Source organism: Ciconia boyciana, chromosome 18, assembly GCF_034638445.1.
Source record: "Ciconia boyciana chromosome 18, ASM3463844v1, whole genome shotgun sequence".
Classification (NCBI taxonomy): domain Eukaryota; kingdom Metazoa; phylum Chordata; class Aves; order Ciconiiformes; family Ciconiidae; genus Ciconia; species Ciconia boyciana.
Window position 1 is genome coordinate 11,323,139 of NC_132951.1, and position 25,681 is coordinate 11,348,819.

Sequence of the window (25,681 nt, forward strand, 5' to 3'; positions counted from 1 at the left end):
CCTACAGCGACAGCCCCAGCACAGCAGCAGCAGCTGCCATCCAAATAACCCAGCCAAGCAAAATAGAAACTGCCTCGAAGTATCAGGAAAAATCCCAGCATAACCCCCTTCCTTCCCTCAGCAAAGGATCCTTGTGTCTGAATCCCATCTCCCTACAATGCATGACTGCTCCCCCAGAGATGAAGAAGATTCTCAAATGCTCCACTTGCTGTCATTTTAATGTCACTACCCCATGACCTGGGTATCTTTTTCCTCTCACAGTTCCAGTAGATGGAGACAAAGAAATCTAAAGCAGTATCTCAGTGTGGGGCCTCTGACACCTAAGCTGGGAGAAGGGGACTCTGGGAATGTCCAAAACTCCTTATCCCATGAGCTCTGGTGAGACTCCAAGTGATTATTTCTTCTATGTTTTGCTCTCTGCAGCCTTTTTACACTTCCCTTTCATAACTTTTCAATCCTTTTCCCTGTCTTTCTTCTAGATCTGTCCCAAGAGACACCCACTCCTATGCTAAAACCATGCCACAGACAAGATGGAAAGTCTTTGGAAGGTACCAGAAAGCTACGAGAGTCAGCAAGGACTCTGGCAACAGCCTTGCAGTCAGAATGAACACTGCACATGGGAGAGTGCTCTTCGTGGGAACCTTCCCAGACCTTCAGCCTGCATGAATAAGCCAGCAATGAACAGAGGTAGGAAGAGAGCAGGAGATGCATTACCACCTCAGCACCAGCTCCCTTAACAGATCTGTGTCCTGCCAGCTGCAGCAGAGTCCAACCCTCCCTTTTTTCTAATTCCTCAATCTCTCAAAGATCAGGAGAAAAAAATCTGAGTGATCCCAAGGGGACAATCCCTTCATCCTCTGCCAGCAACTCATACCCCGCACCAGGCAGCTTCCCTCTTCCAAAAGGGAAGCAAAGAGAAGAAAAATCTGTATTGCCATCACCCCTGCTGTAACCTCACAAAACATGGTCAGAGCACTCTGAGCCAAGCGATAGAGGAGAGGTAAATGTACCTCCCAAGTCACCTGGAAAAACCTCCTCCAGAATAAGACATCGAAGAGTTGCATAGGGATAGTCACACAATATTTCTGAGCCGTGAAATTCTCAGGCCTCGCATCAGGAAGAATGAGAAGTTGTAACCAACAACATACACCCCCTGTCACCTCACCTTTTCCTCGCTACATGTACACCCTGCCGTACCCTGCAATCCTCTTTACCTCCTGCTGATTCCATACCCACTACCCTAGTGAAGGAAGCAGAGCATGGACAGACTGCAATTTTATTGAATACAGAAGGTAAACAAAACCTTGCAAATAACTCACCCCTCATTAAAGTGCTCGGACATGGCAGCTGGCCCATCCTGCTGATCTACAATCCCCCTGTAGTTCTTCATTACCACTCCCCAATTTCTCAAAGCCATTCTGCCACACACATACACACAAGCTCTCCAGAGGAGGCAAAAGAAATAGATTCTGGGGTGTAAAAGTTACCACCAAAGAATAAGAACTTTGATCAGTTGTGGAATGTGAAGTAAGAGGTGGGATGCAAAAGCCATTATACCACCTCCTTTCCTTGGAGTCAAGGGACTCTAAAGATAAAAAACGTCAAACCAAAACGGATGATCCTCAGAGAACAACGTGCAGCAGAAACTGAGTAAGTTGGGGCAGTCTCTGCACATTTGGCATCTCCATCCAGATGGTGGGTCTCCTGTGTCTGCCAGGGGAGTTACAGAGCCCCTTCTGCCAAGGAGTTGAATTAGCAGGTAAAACAGCAAAAGAACTGGCATCCCAAAGATGCACACCCACCTCATTTTCTGCATGAGGATTGTCCTCTGCAGGGACAGAGGAGGGTTCTAGCTCCTGGATCCACTGAAGAGGAGGATCCTGCCCTTCCCTCCTTCATTTAGGTTGCAACTGTCCCACTGATGGCTCTGCCGTCTTCCTGCTCCTCAAAGACCACAACCCTTTTCCCTCACTGCATTCATCAATGACTTTAAACCTTCCTTAAACCTTTTTTTTTCTGGACTATAAACTACTGAAGTCAAGGCCTGCCTCCTTCCACTCACATTTAGGCTAGAGCCTTAATCCCAGCTGCAGTCTGCTGGCAGTGCAGGGAGCATCCTCCTACAGAGCTGGGGTTATTTCAGCAGAAAGCAGGCCTACCCCACCAGGTAAAGACTCTCATGGCGAAAGCCCAGAGTGCTATGAACACATACACGCACCAAGGACTCAATTTTTCAGTGTGCTGAGCTTTCTGGACCCAAGCCACCAACACATGCAAGCAGGAATTTTACTACAGGATACTGGTGGGCTTGTACAGCCATAACACTGCAGAATTTCAAAAGATGACTTAAAAATGATGATTCTTTTTTTCCCTCTTCTATAAACATTTAGAGTAATTTCTATGGAACTTTGTTTATTTCCAAGTCAATATTTAAGGCCCCATAAAGACTGTGGTATATCTATGTGTACCTCTCGCTGCTTCATTCTTATCTGCAGCAACTAAATTTGCCTGGATTCAAATACGACCTCAAGCCTGATACACCAAGGGGGCAGTGGGTATTAGAAGGCTTCCCTGGAGAGCTTACGGATTTGTTACAAGCACAGAGAGGACTTTAAGTGCTGGTCTGGGGAGCTTGACAGTGGCCCATTATCCAGGAGTCACATCAGCTGCATTTCTGTGTTCTCCTTATCTACAGCCAGAGAGAGGAACGAGCAAGTAGGAGCACCCGTAAGGCTGAGTATAACAACAGCTTTGTAAGTGCGCAGAGAGGCTCCTACTTCTTGGCTTTGACCAGGGCTCCCCAGGTCTCAGGCACCCGAACAGATCTGCCATTTCCCCTCCATCAGAGGGGAATCTCCATCAGAGATTCTCTCTCTGGCCTGAATGTGACCCCACAGGTAGTATGAGGGCATGACAAAGCGAGCAGGAGACAACACTTCTCCCTGTGGGAAACTGGGCTTGGGGACTGCAGAAAAGGACTAGCAAAGACTCCAGCTGACAGAAGCAGCTGCAAAAACAGCCACAACAAAGGATGCTTTTGCCATTCTGGGAAGCCTCCTCAGACCGGCCTGGCCTGTCTCTGCACTGCCTGTCCAACCCCTTCCCTCCCTCTGCCTCACAGACGCTTCACCTCAGCTGCATTAAACCCCAGCCTTTTTCCACCCTTCCTTCCTACCACCATGGGTTGTTCTTAGACCAAATATTGTGAGGAATGTGTCACTGAAGTTTCTCTTGCCTGGGGAAAAAAAAAAAAAAATCAAAGAAAACTGCAGTACATTGTTTTAAAGCTCTTCTATTCACCAAGTTAGCACAATCCAGCCAAGGACAACCTGAAGGTCATTAGAACAGATCCAAGAAAAAAGCAGGGACTCATTCAGCTGGCTGTCAAAGACTAGTGCGATTGGGCTTGCTCTTTTAGCAAGAGGCATTTCCTGCCTGTAGAGGTTTAAACACACACACTTACAGTTTACATAAAATGATAACATCACTCTACATTACATTCTATTTAATAACTTTATCCCCTGCAAAACAGTTCAACACTACACAACAATCTGCTACTTGTTCACACAGGATTTTCTGTGGATTCCACAAGATTTTCTATAGGTTTTGTAGTGAATTTATTGTCTGCAAAATGTTTTCTTTCCTCACAGAGAAGACACAGCCCTGTTAGAAGTCAAGTGAGTTTCTCTTGTGCTCTCTTGCCCACCAAGCAGAACTCATCATAAGCTGACAGGGACAATATCTGCATCCAAAAAATTAACACATTAGCTGGCACATGCTGGTGTCAACTAGACAAAGCAAATCTCATTTTAACCCCTGTTGAAGCAAACCCTGGGAATAAATCCAGAGGTCACCTTTGCCAGCAAAGACAGATTGCTGCGCGAACACTGAGCATGCCTGTTAAACTGTAACTCACCTTTTTTTATTCCCCAGTGAAAGCAAGACCTAGGAGTGACAAACCAGTGCAGAAGCCTTGTGCAGTGCAGTCTTTCACTTCCCAGCTGAAACTTCTTCCAACGACATCAGCTCTAGGGGTGAATTTATGACAGGGCACTTGTCCACTAAAACTGAACTTGTCCCCACAGCCCACCCAACTGCCTTTTCTCCTCCAAGGGCTTCACAGATCTAGAGGGCGACTCCTCCTGCCTCTCTGCTGCTGAGATCTCACACTAACCCTTTATATGATGAATAAATGCACTTTTATGCTAAGGGCTATTAAATAAATAGGTGCATGCACACACAGATATAACAAAGTATGTCAAGTCTCTTACCTGAGCCGTTTCTACCTTCGGGATGGTTTTGTGAAAGGTATTCTCCAAAAGCCCTAGCCGCTCTGCATATCCAAGCATCACAGAAGGCATCAAAGGAGAGAAAGAAAGAGATGGGTAATGGTTAAAGGCCAAGGAAAGAAGGAACAGTTCAATGTACTGCTGTATTCCCGCAGCTGCCTTTCCCTCATCTTCAGGTGACACCAATTTAAACACGCTGCACTAGCAGCGGGGGCTCCGTGGTTAACACACCTCAGTCTTCCCCTGGCCAAAGGGGAAAACAGAGTTGGACTACAAGCCCAGGACTATTTTAGTCTTTAGCTTCTCTGTTAAAACTGAAAAAAATGGAAATGCACCTGCATTAAATTTGGCCTTGTTTCTGTGATGCACACAGGAACAGGATCACTGTCTCTAACCACCCTGAGTTAAACCCCTTCTGGCAGCCCAGGGAAGAAGGTATCTCCACCCCAGTCCCAACCATCACCCCAGCCTTCTACTCTGGTTCTGAATGCTCCTATCTGTGAGCTATCACAGCTTAGACGTTAATGCTAATATCCATTTCACCTACCTTAACCCTAAGTTCTCAAGCACCATGTCAGTATTTGGGTTACTGGACAACCTTATTTGAGAGACCCCCCCACAATACCCCACAAAAGCAGTTCCTGGTTCTCTGATGGATTCAGGTCCCGTGGATGACTGAGATTTTACTGAAATATATTAAGAATCAACCAGGCAGGGTGAGCTCAACCCTTATCACACATCAAGGCCTACATAAGAGAGCAAACCTATGAATATTCCAACCACAGAAAAGCTTTTTGCTTTCAACCCACACAGGAAAGGAATCCTTGGTCAAGGCATGCATTCCCTGGTATACAGTAAATAAAATCTCCAGGCTCCTATTGCCAAGACATTTGTAACATCCTGCTGCTGTGCTCGTTCTCCTGTACCCAGCAGATCTGTGACTGAAGAGAGCTAATACCGGTTTTTCCCCAGCCATCCATTTTCTCCAGGTTTGTAGAACAATCTCTCCAAGGTCTGCAATATCACAATCAGGCTGATACTTGCCAATGGACAGTCCAGGGTGGAGGCTCGCAAACAGCAAGACAAAACAGCCACCCACCTCCTTGGCAAGCCAAGCCACAAAACCCAGCAGCCAAGCACTCTCAGCCTGCAAGCACACCAGCATCTCTTGGGGGAGGAGATGAAGACTTGCCGCAACAGGGAACACTATCCATACCAAAGCATCATGTCCACTGTCCTCTTCCTTCAGAGGTGCTCAACCTCAAAACATCCTCCTCCAGTTCAAGCTGCCACAAAAGGCCACGCTCATAACAGCCATTAATTATCTAAGTGGAAAATGGCTTTGACCTCCAAAACAACCTTCTGCTTTGCTACCTGATACAGCAGCATATCCCAACCTGTGTAGCCAGGATTTTCCCCCACTGCTTTTATACACCTCCTCCCAAAAGGGAAAAGGTTAACAAAGCTACAATATACCTCCCAGAGCGACTAGAGCTGGAAGGAGTGGGAAGTCCATTTGTCATCCACAGCCAGCAATAGGGGATCGATATGAACGATGAAGAAAGAGTAATTTAATCTCCCTGGGACTAAATTTCAGCACAGCCAAATGCAAAATGCTTTGGAGCAGCACAGCTGGAGCTGTGCAAGAAGCAAGGTTTAACCTTCTGCGTCATTACAGGCTAACATACAGTGCTGAGGTTTTTTTCTGTTTCCAAATTCTTGCCTGTCTAGTACCAGGCTGTACCTTTAGACACTAGCCTGGGATGGCAGTTGCCCAAACTGTCTTCCTCAATGCCTAAGCACCCCCAGAGATGGTAAGCAGAGGCTCTTTCACATGGGGGAGCTGTACAATTAGCATGCAATCCCCACTATGAAGAACAAAGGGATGACCGTCATGGTTCACCCATACAGCAGGACAAGCTCCTCATGGATGCTCCTTGTACCCACTACCTTTCTGTCTGGGCAAAAAGCAGGACTTGGTCCTGGGGCAACACACACATGTAAAGTTGGGAGCTGGAGCGTGACAACTTCAGGGAAGTGGTTGAGTCACCATCCTTGGAGGTATTTAAAAGATATGTAGATGTGGCGCTTAGGGACATGGTTTAGTGGTGGACTTGGCAGTATTAGGTTTACAGTGGGACTCGATGATCTTAAGGGTCTTTTCCAACCTAAATGATTCCATGATTCTAACATCAGGCTATGCAGCTGCAAGAGCACTCCTGAGCTACTCCTGCACTCCATCTTAGAGGTGGTTAAGGCTCAGCCAAAGCCACAGCTGATCTCACGTAGCACTGGCAACAGCCCTGCTTTGAGCAGATGGCTGGGCTTGAGACTTCCAAGATGTCTTCCACCAAGACTTCTGGGACTCCAGGGTTTCCCATGGAAACGTCTGTCCTTGCAAGGCATCATCAACACCATTCACAAACAAGGCACTTACACCCTTGGGAAAGACTTGAAGCTTCTCTTGTGCATCAGCAGTCATTCCATGTAGAAAAAATAACAACGAGCAAGTTCTCAGGTAAATTATGAGTGAGAGAACATGGTGATTTACACAAAAAATGCTGAAATACAACGATAAAATTTAGTCTGTAACTAGTTCAAAAGCTCCAAGAGCATGTTAGTCCATCTGTCATTCTCTCCATTCATTTCTCTGCCAATGCCTGAAGCTGATCTGTCTGCCTTAAAATCTGAACTGATGCTTCACCCTTAGCTTGCAAACCACAGGCTCAAAAAATTAGTACCAAGCACTTCCTAAGACCCAAACTGCAAATGGCTAACATGGAGCCAGAGAGAAGCACTACCACCCTCCATCCCCCCTTGTTCCACAGTGAAAACAGTGTCGCGCAGAATAAGAGCCTGTGTTTAAAGGTGCTGCAGTGTCTCTAACCTCACTCTCCTGTTTCCCCAGGCAGATGAAGTAGGAGGATAAAATCACAAGTGCCAGAGCTCCCAGAGAACAGGCGATACCAGACCTCTCCTCGCAGGTCAGAAGCACAGTCAAGGAGCACAGAGCTACTCGAAAATGTTGCTGCCCGGCCCAGGCTGAACCTGCAGTTCCGTCACTACCGTTCCACTTCCACTGCTCTCAGACGCTGCAGGCCAACCTAAGAGCAAATGAACGCGGACGCTTGATCACAGTTATCTAGCGACAGCTAATAAGGCAATGACGCCTGCACAGTACAATGTGCGACGGGGGTTTTCCAGGCAATTACACTGCAAACTTCAGACTAATTTTTTTGCCTATTATCTCAGTAGTTCCCTTCTACGTTCCTGCTTCCCAAGTGCCACCGGCTTCTCCTTGGCTGTGCCTCAGCTGATCTCCCACAGATGTCTGCATGTGCCCTTTGCCAAGGGGACTCTGCTGGCCACGCTAGCTCCTTATGCCTAGTCTCCCCTTGCCAAGCCTTTTGTGTTCCTTCGCTGCCCTCACTGTGCTCACAGTCACCACAGTTTACCAGCATCTGCCCGTATCGTTAACGTGCCCCTCTCCCTGGCTACCCACTGACTCAATCACAATAAAGTCAGAGAAAAATTCAAACAGATGGTAGCTGCTCTGTTCATCCCATTCTTTTCTATTTCTTTTATCAACACACTGTATTAATACAAGTCACACAATCGTACTTTTCTCTCAGCTCAGTTTTGCCTCTGCTATCACAGCCAACATAGTTCAAGTCCCATCAAGCCTTCTGATGGCATTGGACAGAAAACCCTTCAACTGGGCTCAGAGCAGAGGCACCTCATGATAATTTAATTGGCAATAGATAAAAAATAAAGCTTGTTTCACATAAATGAGATGAAGTACAAGGTGCCTTACAGATACACGGGCCGATGAGCTATAACCCTGAGCGCATGACACTGCAAAAGCTGCATACAAATGAGCAGGTAGTACTGAGAGGTAATCAGCTGATGACATGACAAGTTCAGCCCTGACTCATCTACAGAGAGGTTTTCATTTTAGTAGCAGATCAGATCTGTATGTTACACAGTCAGCACAGCTTGATTTAACAAACAGACATCAACCAGGGACCATAGCCTTGGTACGCTGCGCTACTGAGTCTAGCCAGTAAAGACAAGACTGCCATTGCCTCAGAGAAAACACCACCATCTTCTCTGGCTTCTTCTCCATCAGAAAGACTTCAAGAGTGCAGAGGGCGAGATGGGGTAGGACAACACCAGCAGCAAAGGCAGCTGCCCTTCTGAGGGCATTTTCCAGTACTCGCTGTGCATTAGATGTCAAAGCTGGACTCAGGCCTGGAAGAGAAACTGCCTGAGATTTTGCGAAGAAGCATAGACGGTCTAGACATACATTTGCTAGAAGGAGGAAAGCTGCCAAATAACAAAGATCTCAATTACAACGTGATGAGCATGGAATAGCCTTCATGTCTCTGAAATAATCACATCAACAGGATAAAAGGGGCCTTGATGCATACTAGCAGCTATGAGAAATTGCTGCACACAAATTTATGCAATCCACCAAACTGACACTGAACTGAGTGAAGAAATGTGTATTGAAACACTCAAGAGATACATGGAAGACCTGAGATAACTCCATTTAGAGCATAGCAGCAAGCTAAGCAAAACCTGGACTATTCAGGAGCATTACATGGAAAAATAAAGAACACCCACCACCTTCTCGTGTTCCTTCAGAAGTAATGCCCAGAGGAGTTGCAGCAGGAATCTGTTGTGACAGCATCTGACAGTGCTGCATCTTAGGAAAACAGGAGAGAAGAGACCTCCTGCATCATCAGGACCTACGTCCTCCTACAGCATAAATCCTGCTCTTGTCACTAAGCAGAGAGGGGAACACCGCCAGCACATCCATAGTTAACAGCTCAGTTATTAAAGACTGTTGACACCTACGTTGTTTAAACCTAATAGTAACAATACCCTGACAAAAATGTGTTTTCTGAAATATCTATGTAGAGAGATGGTAGCTGGAAAATTTTAATTTTAAACTAAAAAATTTTAAATTCTCACTCTCAAGAAAGGGAAATGGGATGTCAGCAATGGATCCTAAAGTCAAAGACCCCATAGTCCTGGAGGAATTTATAGTCAAAAAGCTTGGACAGGAGGAGAGAGGACAGAGCAATAAGAAGTTAAAACAACAAGGTAATCAAAGCATGAGAGTTCATACCACTCACAGGAAAATTCTCAAGTGGAAAAAAGGAATCTAGACTCCATGAAGAACCCCGATCTAAGCCACAAATTGCTCACGCAGTACGAAACCTGGGATAAGGAACACATTCAAATACCTTGGCATTTTGTCAGTGCAAGATTTACCCTTTCACAGCAACTAACGTTTTCCGGCCTTGTTTAAACCCACTCTCTAGCCCTCTCTAGGCAGTAGAGAGGGAGCGAGACCAAATTCTTACCTCTCTGTGGGGTATCTTGCACTAGATGCCAGAGTCCTGAAATGGGGTAAGATGAACCACAAGCTCAACTCAAATACTTCTTGTCTAACTATAGCAAGGAGAGATGGTTCTGGAACACACAGCAAAAGTCTTATGTCTGTTTGCTCGCACTACCACACGCTCCCAAACAAAAGCTGTAGGCCAGAGTAATACAAAGCAGAGCAGCAGGAAAATACTTACTTTATTGCCACATTTGGGGTGCCAGTATTGTTCCATAAGTGTCAAGGCAGCAAGGACAAAGAGAGCTCATTTCTAAAGGCTTTGGTTCATCTATGCCCTTGAAAGTGTGCTGAGGAAGCCAAGGAGCGTGTGTCAGACACCATGCAGGCCAGGACCCTGAAGAGAACCTGCACAAGCCCAAACTGCAGCAGCTTGGGAGCTGTCAGCAGAGGGGCAGCACCAAGGTCATGACTCAAGGACAACTGCATCATCCCTGCCTTCAGCACTTGTGCCCCAGGAGGTACAAGGCAAAAAAGCACACACAGGACGGAAAACACGGTACAACAGTGAGATCTCACGTACAAGCAACTTCAAATTTGATCAAAGCAACAGCACTAAGCCACAGTCACTTTCTGGGTGCCGTACATAGAATCAGTGCACAGTTTGCCGCAACTCTCTCAGGAGAGGACAAGACTACAGAGACCAAAGTTGGCAGCATCGCAGATGCTCTCAACAATGCTAGCACAGAGCAACTATGCCATTATTTTGTAAGATGCTATTTAAAAGACCTAGCACACAAACTGCATGGAGCTTAATTAATTCTCCTGGGACAGGAGACTCCCCTGAGTTGCTCTGCAGAGATTTTAGTTTAAGAATCTAGGGAGCTTGCACCTTCTGCTTAGATCACATTACTCACAACAGCAAACAAATGATGCTCCCTGCTCAGTAAGACAGAGAAATGCACACACACACACATACTCCAGCCACGCATAATAAATATACATCAGCAGCCACTTGCACTTGCAGCGGATTTCAGGAGATGATTTTTCTCTCAAAAAGAAAAGTCAGGAGAAATATGAACAGGGCAGAGCTCAGAAGGTGCAGAGAAACAATCCCAGGGCATCTCCTCCTGCAGCACAAGAGCAGGATCCCACAGCTGCCTATATGAAACCACAGGGGACCTGATCATTGCAGCAGTGCTACCCACACAGGTGATCCAAGTCCCCGACCCTCTTGGGAAGGACAGAAGAGTGTATCTTTGTAGCCTTATCTACTGTCCTGCAGAGCCTCCTCGCTGTACATAAGGAAGATAAGGACACAGAGGATACATGGAGGAGGACCCAGGGCAGAGCAGAGGAGCTGTGTGCGATGTGCTCTGGGAAGCCTGGAGGAAAGCTTTCAGCAGGTGGGTCATCACCACTGTAGAAATTCTGAGGGTGGCAGAGCCCTCACGAGGCAGGGACTGAGACGAGCCTGGAGTGGCAGGATGGAGGCACACTGGCAGCTCTGGTCCCCACCAGCACCTTCTCCACGCAAAGAGACAACACAGGGAGCTCCTCAACAAGCTGTCTGCCTTCCCCAAAGGCTTTTTCAATTAGGCATTTCTAGAGCAGGGCATGAACAGGGAGACACATAAAAGCACCTGTCCTGTGCCACGGCCTACATGACCAGACACTCCTCAATGTCTTCATGTTCCTCAGCCCAAGTCCACTCAGCTAACTTTTCTGGTCAAACCACCACAATTCACACCACCAAGAGAGACCTCAGAGCTCCCACATAACAGTAGCAGCAGCTTGTCAGTAGTTATAGCAGGTATGTAGCAAACCAGAATCCCAGAGACACCTCCTGGACTCTACAGAGTTGATGCTACTTGAGTAGCATCTGACCATCCTGGTGTGGGCTAAAAGGCCGTTGTGTTCAAAACACGTTAGTTGTACTCAAACACCCACACTACCATTTGAAATCTTACTGACTACCAAATATGTTGTTTGTGTGACTTGTTGTCTAATCCTAGACCCAGAACCCCATTAGAACAGTTATGGTGCATTTTGTGTCATTTCTGTATATCCACCTGGCTGACAACTGCCGAAAAGAATCCCACCTCCAGATCTTTGAACGCTGTTGAAAGCGCTCATATTTTCATTACTGGTTATGAACAGGATGCATCATAAGGTGGGGAAAAGTTCCAGGTTCTGCCCAGACAGCTTTCTCCATAGGCACTCCAGACTTTGAAGGATGGATTTCTTTACAATGCAAACAGACAGCAATATATAGATATCTTTGGATCTCTTCACTTCAAGCCAGAAGACTATCTTTCCTCCCAGCACAGTAGAGATGCCGTAATGCTGAATTACAGTCACAGAGAGGTGACTGAGATCTCTCAGCAGCACGGATCGAGTCCTACACATGACTCCGGGTTATTCTAATGCAATTTTGTCTAACACAAAGAAGGTGTTATATAATGCAGCTGAAAAGTTTATTTCTTCCTATTTTTTTCAGCAGCAAAGAGCTCGTCTAGATGTAGCAGAGACACCGACAGACCTACCCCTTTGCACAGCTGTGCTGTAGGAGCAGCTAAAAAGCTGCGCCAATGCCCCCAAAGAGTCACTGGATGATTGCCGTGACACTTGCACTACAGCGTGGGAGAAGGGTCGTTTCCATCTTTCTGGGCAAAGGGCACTGTAGTGAAGCTCATCTGCAATAGGTTTTTAAACTTAAGTACAATCAAGCAACGCATACATTTTCTAGGATCTCCCATGTTTGATACTAAAAAGCACTGGGACCAGACAGTAAGTGAAATTCTACACCGTAAGACAAAATATAGAAACATTACAGGCACAATATAGAACCCAAGTCTCTTAACTGGTCAATGGACTGCGTAGGACACTGCCGGAGAGGGCAGATGTGGTGGGTCCAGATGTTCACGCAATAGGTTTTCCATTCAAAGGAGCAAGACCCCTTGAAGAAAGCTGCTGACTTTGCCCTCGGACATGCAGATGGCATTTCAGCTGATGAGACACCACGGAGCAAACTGACCACGCTTCCAATTCACGAAGATTAGAAAGACCCAGCCCTGACAAATCCACTTCTGACCTGCTCCTTGCCAACCTAGCAAATAAAACCTGCGGATGATGTTAGCCGGGTCGGCAGCAAGAAGCGGGGACACCTTTGGAGACAAATCACCTCTCCCAAGGCTGAGGGTCCGCTGTGTGCAGGGGGACCACGGTCGCCCGCAGTCACCAGCCAGCTGCAAGCGGGTGGCTGCTTTCGGGGGCACCGCAGCAGCCAGCCAGGGGACTTGCCGGTCGTGTCCTGCGGGCGCACGCCGGGGTCCCTCCAAGCTCTCCGACCCCAGGCTGCCATTCCCGAGCCCCGGGGGGAAGAGCACCCTGCCCCGATGGCCCTGCACAGCCGCCGCTCCGGCCCTGGGGACCCAGACCCGCGGTCGTGCCCCGCTGCCGGCCACCCTGGCTCGTCCTGAGGGGCTCGGGGCCTTTCCCCCCAGCTCGGCGCCCCGCGGGCGGGGTCCCCAGCGCGGCCGGGGGCGTGCAGGGTCCCCGGCACCGCGGGGCTCCCTGAGGCGCCGCCGGCGGGGCCCGCTGCCCCGGCACCCACCTCACTTTGGCCGCCACCGACGACATGGCCTCGTTCCTCAGCGTCTTCCTTTTGGACACGGCTGTGCCCATATTCGCGCAGGGGGAAGCCGCCGGGGGAGCGCTCATCGCACGACCCCGCGGCTGCCCATGCCGCGGCGGGGCCGGGTGCCGGGGCGCGCCGCCGCCCCTCTCTGCCGCGCTCCCTCAGCGCCCCGCCATGCCGCGGCGCCCCCCGCCCCGCCCCGCCGCGCTGCCCCCGACGAGTGCGGCGCTCCGCCGCGGCCGCTGCCTCCTCATTGACTGCGGCAGGAGGGAGGGCCCGGGCGCGGCCCGCCGCCCAGGAAGCGCCGCTATATTTGGCCGGCGGCTCCCTCCTCCGCCCCCGCCTCCTCCCGGCTGACATCATGGCGGGCCGGCCGGGAGGGGGCCGCCGGCCCCGCCTGAGGGGCCGCGGCGAGCGGGAGGCGGTCGCCTCGGCCCGGCGACCCCGGGGAAGGGCAGCTGTCCCCCGGCCCCGCGGCGCAGCCATCGGAGTCCCGCGTTCAGCGCGGTCCTGCCCTCCTCGGGTCCTGCCCGCACCTGAGGTGAATGTCCAGCCGTGCGCCGGCAGACACGGCCGGTGGCGAGGGGAGGCCCGGGGGGATGCTCCCTCCGTGCTCCCGTCAGGAAACTGACGGACAACCTGCAAAAAAAGCGGTCATTTTGACATAAAACTATAGCCTGCCTTTGACGGAACCGGTGAAAGGTTTTATGCACGGTTTATTTTTCCACAGCTGGGTGCTCGTGTTGACGGCAGGGCGCTGGGTGGGTGCACCGGGTCCCACTGCTTGCAGGTGGACGTGGTCACAAAGGTTGGGCCGTCAGGTTTTGAACACGGTGTCTCTGAAGGATTGACACAAATGTCCATTCTCTTCCGCTGGCTTTGTCCCCTCAGCCTGTCACTGCTCAGCACCATTGTCCCAGAGCGGGCCCCAGGGCGGCACGGGAGTTCCCAGAGGTGACTGGAGGCAGCAGAGCCTCGAGGCAGAGCTGGGCGTCCAGATACCTCCTTGTCCCCAGTGTCACCTGCCAGAGCAAACACCTTTCTCGGGGTCATCGAATGCTTGAAAACAAACCCCGTGCGAGGAGCCGATCGGCCACTCGGTCAGCCAAGCCTCAGAGGATTTTCAACTCATAGAAACACAGAACTGCTTGGGTTGGAAGGGACCTTCAAAGATCACTGAGTCCAACCCCCCTGCCATGGGCAGGGACTTCTTTCACTAGATCACGCTGCTCCAAGCCCCATCCAGCCTGACCTTGAACGCTTCCAGTGATAGGACATCCCTGAGTTCTCTGGGCAACCTGTTCCAGGGTCTTACCACCCTCACCGTAAAAAATTTCTTCCTTATGCGCGATCTAAATCTACCCTCTTTCAGTTTAAAACCATTGCCCCTTGTCCTGTCACTGCAGGACCTGATAAAAGTCTTTCTCCATCTTTCTCATAAGCCCCGCGGGTTTATACATTGAAAGGCTACAAGAAGGTCTCCCTGGAGCCTTCTCCATCAGAACAATCCCAACTCTTTCAGCCTTTCTTCACAGCAGAGGGGTTCCAGCCCTCAGATCAATTTCATGGCTGTAGGTTTTGATCCCTGGTGGGGGTTGGAAAAGTGCTTTTCCTTGTGAAAGTATTTTATAAATCTGTTTTCAGGGCACCTGAGTGAGTGGGGGCAGCAAGTTTTTAAATATTATTCACAATATATACAGAAAAAGCACTTGGGTGGTCCCCCTGGCTCTGCAGGCAAGTGCACGAATCCCAGGAATTCAGAGACAACCCATTCGACAATATTTGACAGAGGGGTAGAAGTTCTATAGATAATTAAACTTCCTACAAGCTTTGTGAAAAGAGGCAGCTGAAGGAGGGAGTGACAGACAAACAGACACACCTTGTCTTGTCTGTACCTGGGGAAAGGCTGTAGCATAAGCTCATGTTTCACTGTCCTTCAGAGACCCTGCATGGAAGAGACCGAAAGTTTCGGAAAAGCTTCAGTCTTCTCTCTCCAGAGACTCCAAAGTCAAATCTGCAAGAAACCCTATGAGGATTTGAACAAATTAAGTCTAACTATTTGGTCTATTAATCTACAAATTGAAAAATAAAGTAATTCGTGCAGAGAGCAGGAAAAAAGCTGAATAAGGTACCCAACTACCATGGTGTGTGTGGACACAAGGAGCGGGATGTAAATACCTCCTCAGCTGGAATTTTATCATACACTGCGGAATTCACTGTGAATAACAAACTTTCAGAAATGTATCTTCGCTTAGACCCAAGCTGTGAGCGGAAAAAGTGCCACGTGTGCAAAATAAAGACATCACCGTGCTTTTTAGCTTAGACCAGCTGGCCGAAGGAGAGGTGCTAAGTGACATCGGCTGCTCCATCACTGCCACCCAGTGAGGTGGCCTCCGTGTCCCGCTCGCTCCACAGAGCTGCTCTTGCAGATGAGGGTCGCTCCTTTTCCCAAGGGGTTTTGTATCTCAGGCAGGATGAACTGCTGTTACACAGTGCTGAACTGAGTGATAAGACTTCTTTAAACATTACAGTCTCGATCCCATGTGCTAATATTGGTGAACAGATTTTAGGGCGGGCGTGCCTCAGTCCTGCGTGTTGGAAGCAAGCGTGGTAGAGCTGATGCATGCTCATCTAATTCAATGCCTAGCCTTGCTTCATGCCACTAGAAACACAGTGACACAGAGATCTGAAGGTGCACACACAGTCAAAAGAAGGGAGAAAAGAGAAATACATGGGAAAACTTTAAAAATAAGGTCAGCCTGAGACTTTTGACTGTGCTTTCCCCTCTTTTTTCCTGCATAATTAGAGGGGGAAGAATGCTCTTTATTTCTATGTTTAAATATTTTATCAGTTGTGGCAAATGCTATTCTTTAAAAAATGCAAACAAAAAACCCAAAACAAAACTAACAGACAGGTCTACTCTATCCCTGCATAATCTGCACCAGATCTACCTGGAAACACCCCAAAGTTGCTCACAGTGACATTTTTTCAGGTACTAAACGAAACCCAGCATCAGTGCATTGGATTTCTTCCCACAGATGACTCCCATTAAACTTCTACTCATGACTATCCCCTCCTCCCCCCGTGTTTTGTTGTACAGTCATGTCACCAAAGAGTTTCTATAACAGAAAATGAGAGAAAATCCATCTGTTTTAAGGAAGCACCTTAAAAAAACTGTAGAGAACTTGAGCCATGCAAGCAGTTACAGTCTGAGTGAAGCACTGTCCAGTAGTGTCAATTCCTAAAATTAAAATGCAGGGATGCCTCCACCTTCATCCTGTTTTCAGACCACACTCTGCCATGTTTGTGCCTCTTGGAGCTCTCTCAAACTCTCCCTTGTCCATTCCCTGGCAAGGTCTCGCTCTTTGAGGGGTCCAGCCCAGTGTCCAGCCCAGGGTCCAGCCCAGTGTAGGGCTCACTTCAAAGGTACATTGGATGTTCAGGGCTTGGCCAGATAGGGTTTGAAGACCTCCAAGGATGGAGATGCCACCACCTCTCCGGTCCATGTCCCAGGGCTGCACCACTCTCACAGGGAAAGATTTTTTCCATATATCCAATGGGAATTTCCCTTGTTGCAACAGGTGCCCACTACCTGTTGGTCTGTGCACCCTTGAGAAGCACCCGGCTCCATTGCTCCGTAGCACTCCACAAGCACTGGTCCATCTCCCTGCAGTTTCCCTTCTTGCTCTCTGCTCCTTCCCTACCTTCATTTAGGGTTTCCTCCCTGCCTTTGGGTTTCTCCCAGGTATTTGGGGGTCTGGGTTACCCTGGTGCGGCACAGAAGAGGAGGCAGCGGGCCTCCAGCTCGTTACAGCTGGAGAGACGCCTTTGCTTCGTGCTAGGAAAAAAGTCAGGCAAGCCAGGCAGACTGTTCCCCATCACTTCTCCATGGCAACAGGCCTTCCAGACGCACGCACGTAGTCAAACAGGCCGAGGAGGCAGGGAGCACCGTGGTCCCTCCGCCCGAGCCCCAAACCTCCACTCATGGGGCTCTCTCTGCTGAGCTCACGTCATCCTAGGGGAGCACACCCCACAACAGCTTCCAAAATAATCTCAGCTGGTCAGAGAAATGCTTCCCTCCTTCTACCCATGAAGGTGCAATATCCTGAAGCCCAAGACAGGCAAAATGCAGCCTGGCCAGTGATGATTTTTGTCCATATAAATGTGTCACACCTTAAAAATCTGGTATCTCAGCATCCTGTCAAACCAAACAGCACATCTCTGCCCAGCGGGAAACCCAGAGCCTTAGACCTGGTTAAGTCTAGGTCTTAGATCAGGCTGAGATGAGATGGCCTAATGATTCTCAGACTTCAGGGATACAGTCTTTTTTATGTTTAGAAAAGCCATTTTTGTCTAAACAAGCAAAAGAATGTGTATCCTGACAATTTAAATGCAAAAAGATAAATAAGGTAACCTGAAACCTGTCACAGGAACAACCTGCAAAAGGCGAAGCCAAATAATAATAAACACTTCTTCAAACACATCAAGCACAGGAAGCCTGTTGGAGTCTGGAGAGTCAGAAGTTGACCACAGTGCAAGAGGAGCATTCATAGGAGATAAGGTCAGAACAGAAAAACAATGAATATTTTGCATCTGTAGTCAGTGAGGAAAAGCTCAGAGAAGTTCCTGTGCCAAAAGTCATCTTCATATGGACGTGGCATTGGATGTGGCTCATATTCAAGTGTCAGCAGAAGAAGCTGAGGAATAAATAGGCAAACCAAAGAGTGCAAATTCACCAAACTGAGATGGTTCACCTAAGTGCTCAGGAACTCAGAGATCAAACGGTTTAATTACTTAATTGTAGCATGTAATCACTGTGCGTAACCTAGCCTCAGTGTCTGAGACCTTCAAGGTGACAAGTGGGAAGTGTTTGGGGTTATTACAGACCATGAAGTCTGACGGCCCTCGTGGGCAAACTGATAGAAATTGTAATAAAGAATACGATTAGTGCATAGCTGGATACATCTGAAATACTGGGAAGGAAAAAAAAAAAAGGTGGTTTTCCTTGAATACAGGAATGCCTCATAAATCTATTACGGTTCTTTAAAGGAGTCAATAAGCACGTGCTATGGACTGCCTGGATTCCCAAAAGGTCTGTCGCAGGAGTTTCTTACAGAAACGCAGCTACCATGGGATTAACAGAAAAGGCTTGAAAGAGATAAATAACTGGTTAAAGAATTCTCAAGGAGTAGCTCTCAGTAGTCAGGCTCCTGAATGGAGGGAGGACTTGAATGGAGCCCCACAGGGACCTGTGCTGGGGTCTGCTCACTTCAGCATATTCAGAAATAATGAAAAGGAATTGACAAAGGCAGCTGATGATGCTAAGGTATTCAGGGTCATAAATACATGAGACACTGTAAAGAATTATACAAGGACCTCATGATAGTGAATAACTAGGTAACAAAATGGCTCAGGACATCCAGAGCAGGTAATTACAAAGATAGGCACACAGGAGAAAAACAATCCCAACTTCAGCGGCACGGTACTGGGCTCTGCACTGATCCTTATCCTCAGAAATGGCCTCTCTTTCTCCCAGGTTCATCTGAATATCGTCCCCACCCAAGCTGCATTTGTGCCTCACACACTGGTCTCTGGCTGTGGAGGGAATACAAACCCAGGAGGTAAAGGGACAGGACTCAGCAGTACGGTAAGCATAAAACCAGGACAAAGCATGATGTTTAACTGGCCATGTGAGATGACTGTAGTTACTTTGGTCCAAATTGAGACCAGGATCGTTTGTAGTCCCTGCAGATAATGCAGTCAGTTATATAGTTACGGGGAAGGGCAGAATAACAGGGTTAGCAGTGTCGAGGGACGTGTGGGACCCCCCTCCCCAGGGACATTTCCCAGGGCTGTACATTACCGCAGCGCGAGCCACGGTGCGGGTGCCTCCCAGGCACGTGATGTGCTGAGACCGCAGAAGTGGTGCGGAGAGGACTGGCTCAGGCAGGGATGTTTTTAGCCCCCTGCCCTCTGCTCCCATCATTCTGCACAAAACAACTGGCCCAAGTGCGGTGGTAATGGTGGGGCGAAGCACCAGACTGAAAAGAGGAGACAAACTGGTGTGCCCGCTGTCCATAAACACAGTGTCCCAGCTCAGCTCTTCTGACAAGTCACAACAGCCCTGAGAGATGGCGATAAAACCAAGGCGGGGGGGAAACTGGAGGAGGTGTTGGGGTTTATCTGCGTAGCACTGCTTGGAAAGAGTTTGAGGACACCAGCTATGGCCAACTGCACTGGGCAGCTCAAGGTCTCCCCGGTACCAGGAGGTCACTCCGAAATATCATCTAACCACCTTCCTGCTTGACCAATTTAGTCACTTCAAGATGTTCCTGTTAAATTCAACAATTAGAAACTTCATTCTAATAAGGCACTGTAAGAAAATAATTTTCTCAACACTAGCATAATTAAAATTAGGCAATACATCACAGAAGCAATATCAATAGCTAACAAGTTGGAATTAGCCAAGAATTATGGTTTTGCTTTGAGCAGATTCATTTGGACAGAGCTGTACTTAAATGGCCAAGCATCTGACATCAGAAAATAAGAGCTTGTTCAAATGCAGTCCCAAAGATAGTCCTGATCACTGGATGAACAGTTCTTCTCAACCATCTGGGATACAAAGCGCTCAGACCTGATGTCAGGCAAGCTCACCCCCAGTTATTTTTAGTAGAAGGCCTAATCAGTAATTATCAGGGCTGGATACAGCCTCTCAGCCTTCCTTTCTGTTACGTGACACGTACCAGCCCCGATGCACTAATGAGTGCAGCATTGGTGGGAGGGAATTCAGACCCCTGATCACAGGGTTACCTGTGCCCCAAGATTAAACCCTCTCCTCCACCCTCCTAAGTCACCACACTTTCCCAAGTCTTCTCATTTTACCAGCATTATGAAGAAGCCAAATATTATTTTATATTATCTGACTGCTCCTGCACAAGGCAGCAAGGTCCCTGGGAGAGCGAGCCACAAACAGCCCTGGTCCAAACTGGAGATCGGGAAGGGAGGATCTGTGCTTAGGTGGGAGTGGAGGACATGGAAAAGCAGAGCCTTTCTATCCCAAATTTGGAAAAAACAACATTGAAAAAGGCCTTGGAGCTTTACTTCCCATGCATAGCCCTAGTTTGAAGGGGATTCGAGGGCTGGTGCATTCTCTTGGAATGAGCGCAGCAGCCCATTAACAGCACATACTGCCAACGCTCAGGGCAAAGCCCAGCGCTTGCACCGGCTGAGCATGGCTCGGAGAGCACAGTGCGCTGCTGCTCCCTGGGCTGGGCTTCTTGCATCAGGGGTTTTCCCCGGCACAGACAGCCGGGCAGCGTTTCCCTCAAACCCCAGCTCAGAGCTGCTTTGTCAGCCCCTGCTGACCTTCCAAGCTGGATCAGACAGTGACTCAGAGCCGGAGCTCTTCCAAGTCAAGTCCAGTGGCAGCAGCCTGGCTTCCCACTGGGAGACTCCCATAGCAGCACCGAATTGGCCTGGGTCTGTCCAGCTCTGCAAGCACAACCTGAACAGACTTTGCTGTGGCTGCTGTTCAGAGAGATGGGAAGGTGATGAGGCTGTGGGATTTATTTTGCTACCTTCTTGCTGAGAGCAGTGCAGGACCCTTAGCAGCTTTCTCTGAGCAGACATTAGAGCTGGGGAGGATGGGCTTCAGCTTGGCACCATCATGCAACAGCCCCTCTGGCTGGGCAATGCCTTTCCCTGCTCCCGCTGCACTGCAGCACCAGCACTGGCACGGCCCGTCCCTAGTGGGAGGCATCACACTACTTAAGGAAAATTATGTTGCTGGCCTTTTCATTATGTTGCCCAGCAAATGTTCCCATGAAATATAGGCCTAATTATCTGCCCACATTCAGATTACTCTAAGATGCAATTTCCTTCTACTCTGTGGAGTTTGCTTTCCTTCTGTGGATCTCATGATTGAAATACACTCAATTAGCTATTACTCTGCTGTCTGAAATCTTGAGCTGCCTTCCTGACAAGGCTGCTCCATCCAGGTCTCGCTGGCATTACAACACCCAGGTAACACAAGCTCACATGCAAGCCACAAAGATGTCTCACCACTCAGCCATGCCTGTTATTTATTAGATTGGTATTGCAATACACTGGGAAGCGCAGTCAGGACTGAGGGCTTGCAATGTGGAGCCTTGAACAAACCTGCCTTAAAACATGGCCCCAGAAGGCTAAAATAATTTTCTAAATGCCAGACATGCCTGGTGCCAGGTAGATTGGAGCCAGGCAAACTCAGTCCCATGCATACCCTTGTTGATATGCATGTGCACCAATTCATAAAGTAATAACAGTAATAATAATAATACAGTTCAGACACTTAAAGGAGGACAAGAGCATATCCAACCCCATCAACCATGTAGACCCTTCCATCCTTTCCCAAATCCCTCTGTCCTTTCCCAAACTCCACCTTGAACACAGCCAGAGTGTTTCCCATCGCTCCTTCCCACCCCCTGCATTCCCGGCCATGCAGTCCCGCTCTCCATCTCGTACCAGCAGAAAACCTTTGCTCCTTCCTGCCAAGGCAGTTTGCTGGCCATTTACTGAGCCCAAGAGCTCCTGAGCACCAATATTGGGTAACTGCGCACAGAGTCTGTAATGTTCAAAACCAATACAGGCAAGCGGAGCTGCCAAAGAGCTCAAAGAAAGAAAACAGCACCAGCACGGGAGATTGCTGCTGTCTGTGTCCGTCCCTTGGGTGGGATCATTTCAAGAGCGTGCTCCTAAATCCCTGCGAGGGAAGTCACTCTGCCCAGGTGTCTGGATGAGACACCACATTTCTGAGTCAGGAGAGCTGACATTTGTATTATATTAAATTATATATCCATAGCATAATATTATATTCCTCTTTTTTTCTTAAAATGACACAGCAGGTGGAGAGAAACAAAAGAAACGAGCATTGCCTATAGCAGGAGGGAGGATTTGATCAGGACAGTAATATCATTTCATTCATGTTGGCTAAATTAGTGGCATTAAATTGACATAAGCCAGTCCCTCAGAATAAACTACAATAAATAAAACCAATCGATATATCAAAGGAAATAACAACGTGGATACTTCATACAGGGAAAAGATTCCTTAACTTCTTCACAGAAATGTGGAAGCACTGGTGCGAAGGCTCCCTGGAGGTCTCTGGTCCTGCTGCCCGCTCGAAGCAGGACTGTCGCCTACGCTGGAGCGACTTTGCTTTGCCAAGTTGTGCCGCTCTTGCTGGATGGTGCTCCCTCCCCAGGATGGCGTGTTCCTGTACTGCATCACCCTCCCAGTGAAGGGAAACTGATTTGGCACCTACCAGAGACAGGTTTTACTCCCAGGGTCCTCCAGCACCGGCAGGGACTGTTCAGCAGCTGTGGAGGTGCAGGACTTGGCCCTTACAATGGAGGTTCCTCAAGGTCGGGATTCCCGACAACAGCTCCAGGAACAGATCTGATGGTAATTGATGGCTCAATGATTCAGTGATTACTCAGTTTTTGCTCCATCCACATCTCAGTATTTCATTGTTTGGCAAAATAACAGTCTGACTTTGTCCTGACATTGGTACCACGCAGCAGCAGAAGAGCTGAAGTTTGAAGTGGCTGCGTAACTAAGATGGAAGAAAAAAATGTTGCTACTAAAGGAAAGTTTGTGTGACTGTGTCCCTATAAACATCTCACTCCTGAAGCTCCGCTCCAACCCTACCCTGCACCATGTCCAACCCTTGCTGTATCTAAAGGTGCTGGGCACAGAAATGAAACCGTTTCCAGCTGTCTTGCACATTTCCCATTACTGTTGGCAAAAGGGCTCTGGCAGAGCTGAAAAGGCAGCACCCCCGCTCCGCGCAGCCCAGGGCACAGCAGGGCCAGCTCCCTCCGACAAGGGCGCTTCTGCCTGTCACGAGGCTGCGCAAGGGAGCGGCAGCCATGCGCATGGGGACTGATCTTGCATAGGGTGAGGCCAAGGAGCAAGGAGAGAAGCAGGTAGAAATGTACGGGGAGGATGACTCAGAGAGCTCAGCTGGAGGATGAGGAGGGATGCATTCAGCCTTTCCCTCTCGGTGGGCGGAAGGAAACTATTTGCGATGGTTGTGGCAGAAGGAGTGAGAAGCTGAAAGGGAGGTGAGGAAAAGAGGAGAGCTGGGCTTTGCTATATCGTGTGCACTGCAGGGCTTTCCACAGCTCATCTCTCTGGCCTGAAGTACGTACCTGCATCTGTGCTAATGACAAGAAGTGGCTCTGGGCAGCACGGGGAGGTTCACAGAGGGCTGCACACACATTCAGGGCCATCAGCAGCTCCTGGCTATGGTGAGGGTGTAGCAGAATAGGTGCCATCTGCTTCAGCTGGGGCATCACACAAAGGTGCAGGCAGTAGAGAGCCTCTAGGTTAGGCCCTGTTGGCAAGGATAACAAATTCCACAATTGCAAATAAAATAGCCCAAGGCACAGGAAAGGAGCAGCTACTGTGTGTGCGTGCAGTAGGAGGGGGGTTCTGTTCTGCTGTCCCTGCCCATGCCCCATTTCCAAGCTGTCCTGTGGGGAGGAAGAAGAGCAGCCCCCAAAGGTTCATAGTGAAATCAGACGGGTGCTGAGCAAGATTCGGCAGGGGGCTTGGGATGGGTAGCAGCTGAATCCATCGCCGTTCTGCAGGAAAGGACCTGGATGCTGCTGCAAATCTTCAGCTGAATCGGAGCCAACAGTGTTGTGCTTGTGCGGAAAAGGTGAACGTCACAGCATGAGAAATAACACGTAAACGCGCCATCGTGTGCAGGCTGCACAGGTCTGGTACGACACCGGCCAGAGGACCTGGCCTAGCTCTGGCTGCGGCATTTCAGGGGAGATTTGGGCTGGCTGGAGAGAGCTCAGAGGGAGCAGCGGGAGGGGTCGGACAGTGCAAAAGTGCGGCCCATGAGCAAAGGCTGAAAGTGGGACCGAGTCACCCCAGAAAATTAAAGACCTGGGGGGAGCCACAGCAACACGCTCCAGTTATGTACAAGGCTGAAAGCAGGACAGGGCAAGAAGCAATGGAATTAAACTGTGGTGGGGAAATTCAGGTTAGACCTAAAGAAAAACTGTTTAAGGATAATGAAGCAGTGGAACAGATTGCCAGGGAGAGCAGATACGCTCCAGTGCGGGAAGAGCCGCTCAGGTGCTGTATCGGGTGCAACCAGCCGGAGCAGAGCCTCCCTCGGGCACCTCAGACGGGATGGTCTCAGCACAGCTGCTCCAGCCTGCTTTGCCAACGTGCTACGGAGTCATGTAACTGTCCCCAGGACTGGTATGGCTCGTTGGTCTCTTCAGCACTCATGGAACCATCAGCTTCACAGCTTCATGGAGATGGTGACAGTTATGAGGAAAATTGAAGGGGGGGGGGGGGCGGGGAACCAACCCTGTACAGTGGGAAATCAGCAGTTCTTTGAGTAGAGCTTGTAACAGGGCAGAAAAGCTAATATTGCAGAGTCAAGAAAATATAACTTTGGCTGAAATCCCATTCCTGTAAGTTGGTAACCTGAAAACAGCAATTGGAAGCAAAAGGACAATATATATGAAGAGGAAGAAAGTAATAGATACCAATCAATATGCAGCAATCACCACAATGAGCTATGAAGCGGAGATATTGATAGAGGAGAGTAAATGGACAGAGGAAAATCCATGCCTGGCAAAGCCACGACCAGTAAGAAGTTGTTCACTAAATATATTAGAAATGTTAATGGTGTTGCAGGTTCATTTGATAGACTTAGAGAAGCATAAAAAGATTTTGGTGAGGAGCAACCTTGGGTGTCTCTAATCCAACCTCCTACTCAGAGCGGGGCCGATTTCAAAGCAACACCGCCTTGCTCAGGGATCACCCAGTTGAATTTTGAAAATCTCCAAGCATGGAGAAGTCATGGCATTTCTAGATGACGAGGTGCATTGCTAACAACAAGGCCCTCAGTGTGTCTCTTCTGCATTTAGAAAGGATGGGAATGTAAGACATGAGGATGATGAAATACTCTCTGGTCTGCTAACAACTGAGAGCATCTCAGGTGACATCTGTGGGGTTTCTAAATCAGCAGATCCACATGATCTGCACCTGAGGGCCCTCAAGCAGCGTGCCGAGCTGAGCTGCGTTCACTCACTGCTGAAAAGCTTGAAGCCTGGGGAGATGCCAAGTTTGGCAGGATGCTAAGGTGGTGCTCGGCGGGCGAAGCGGGTGCCCTGGTTAACAGTCGGTCGGTCCAGCATGACATTCAGATTGAAAAATGGAGAGGACACAGAAGATTCAATTAATATAGAATTCAAGGATTACAAATACACCCATCAGTGTGGTGTAATGGAAAATGTCTTGTCAAATGAGCCTCATTTCATCCTTTGAGAAAATTACAAGTTTGTAGATAAAGGTTACCACGGAGCCATTATTTGCTTAGCTTTTGGCAACGTG

The 25,681-nt window shown here is 48.8% G+C and overlaps 1 protein-coding gene across 2 annotated transcripts in view; it reads right to left on the bottom strand.

Annotated features, from left to right (window-relative positions):
- The window catches only part of NSMF (NMDA receptor synaptonuclear signaling and neuronal migration factor), a 50,546-nt gene extending 37,003 nt beyond the window's left edge, over nucleotides 1–13,543 (bottom strand). For both annotated transcript variants that reach the window (XM_072883248.1, XM_072883247.1), the window contains exons 1-2: nucleotides 13,256–13,543; nucleotides 4,272–4,333 (exon numbers count right to left, since the gene is read on the bottom strand). In XM_072883248.1, the coding sequence (XP_072739349.1) occupies nucleotides 4,272–4,333; nucleotides 13,256–13,362 (169 nt within the window). In that variant the 5' untranslated portion in view covers nucleotides 13,363–13,543. The remainder of the gene's footprint in view (nucleotides 1–4,271; nucleotides 4,334–13,255) is intronic.
- Between the last annotated feature and the right edge of the window lie 12,138 nt (nucleotides 13,544–25,681).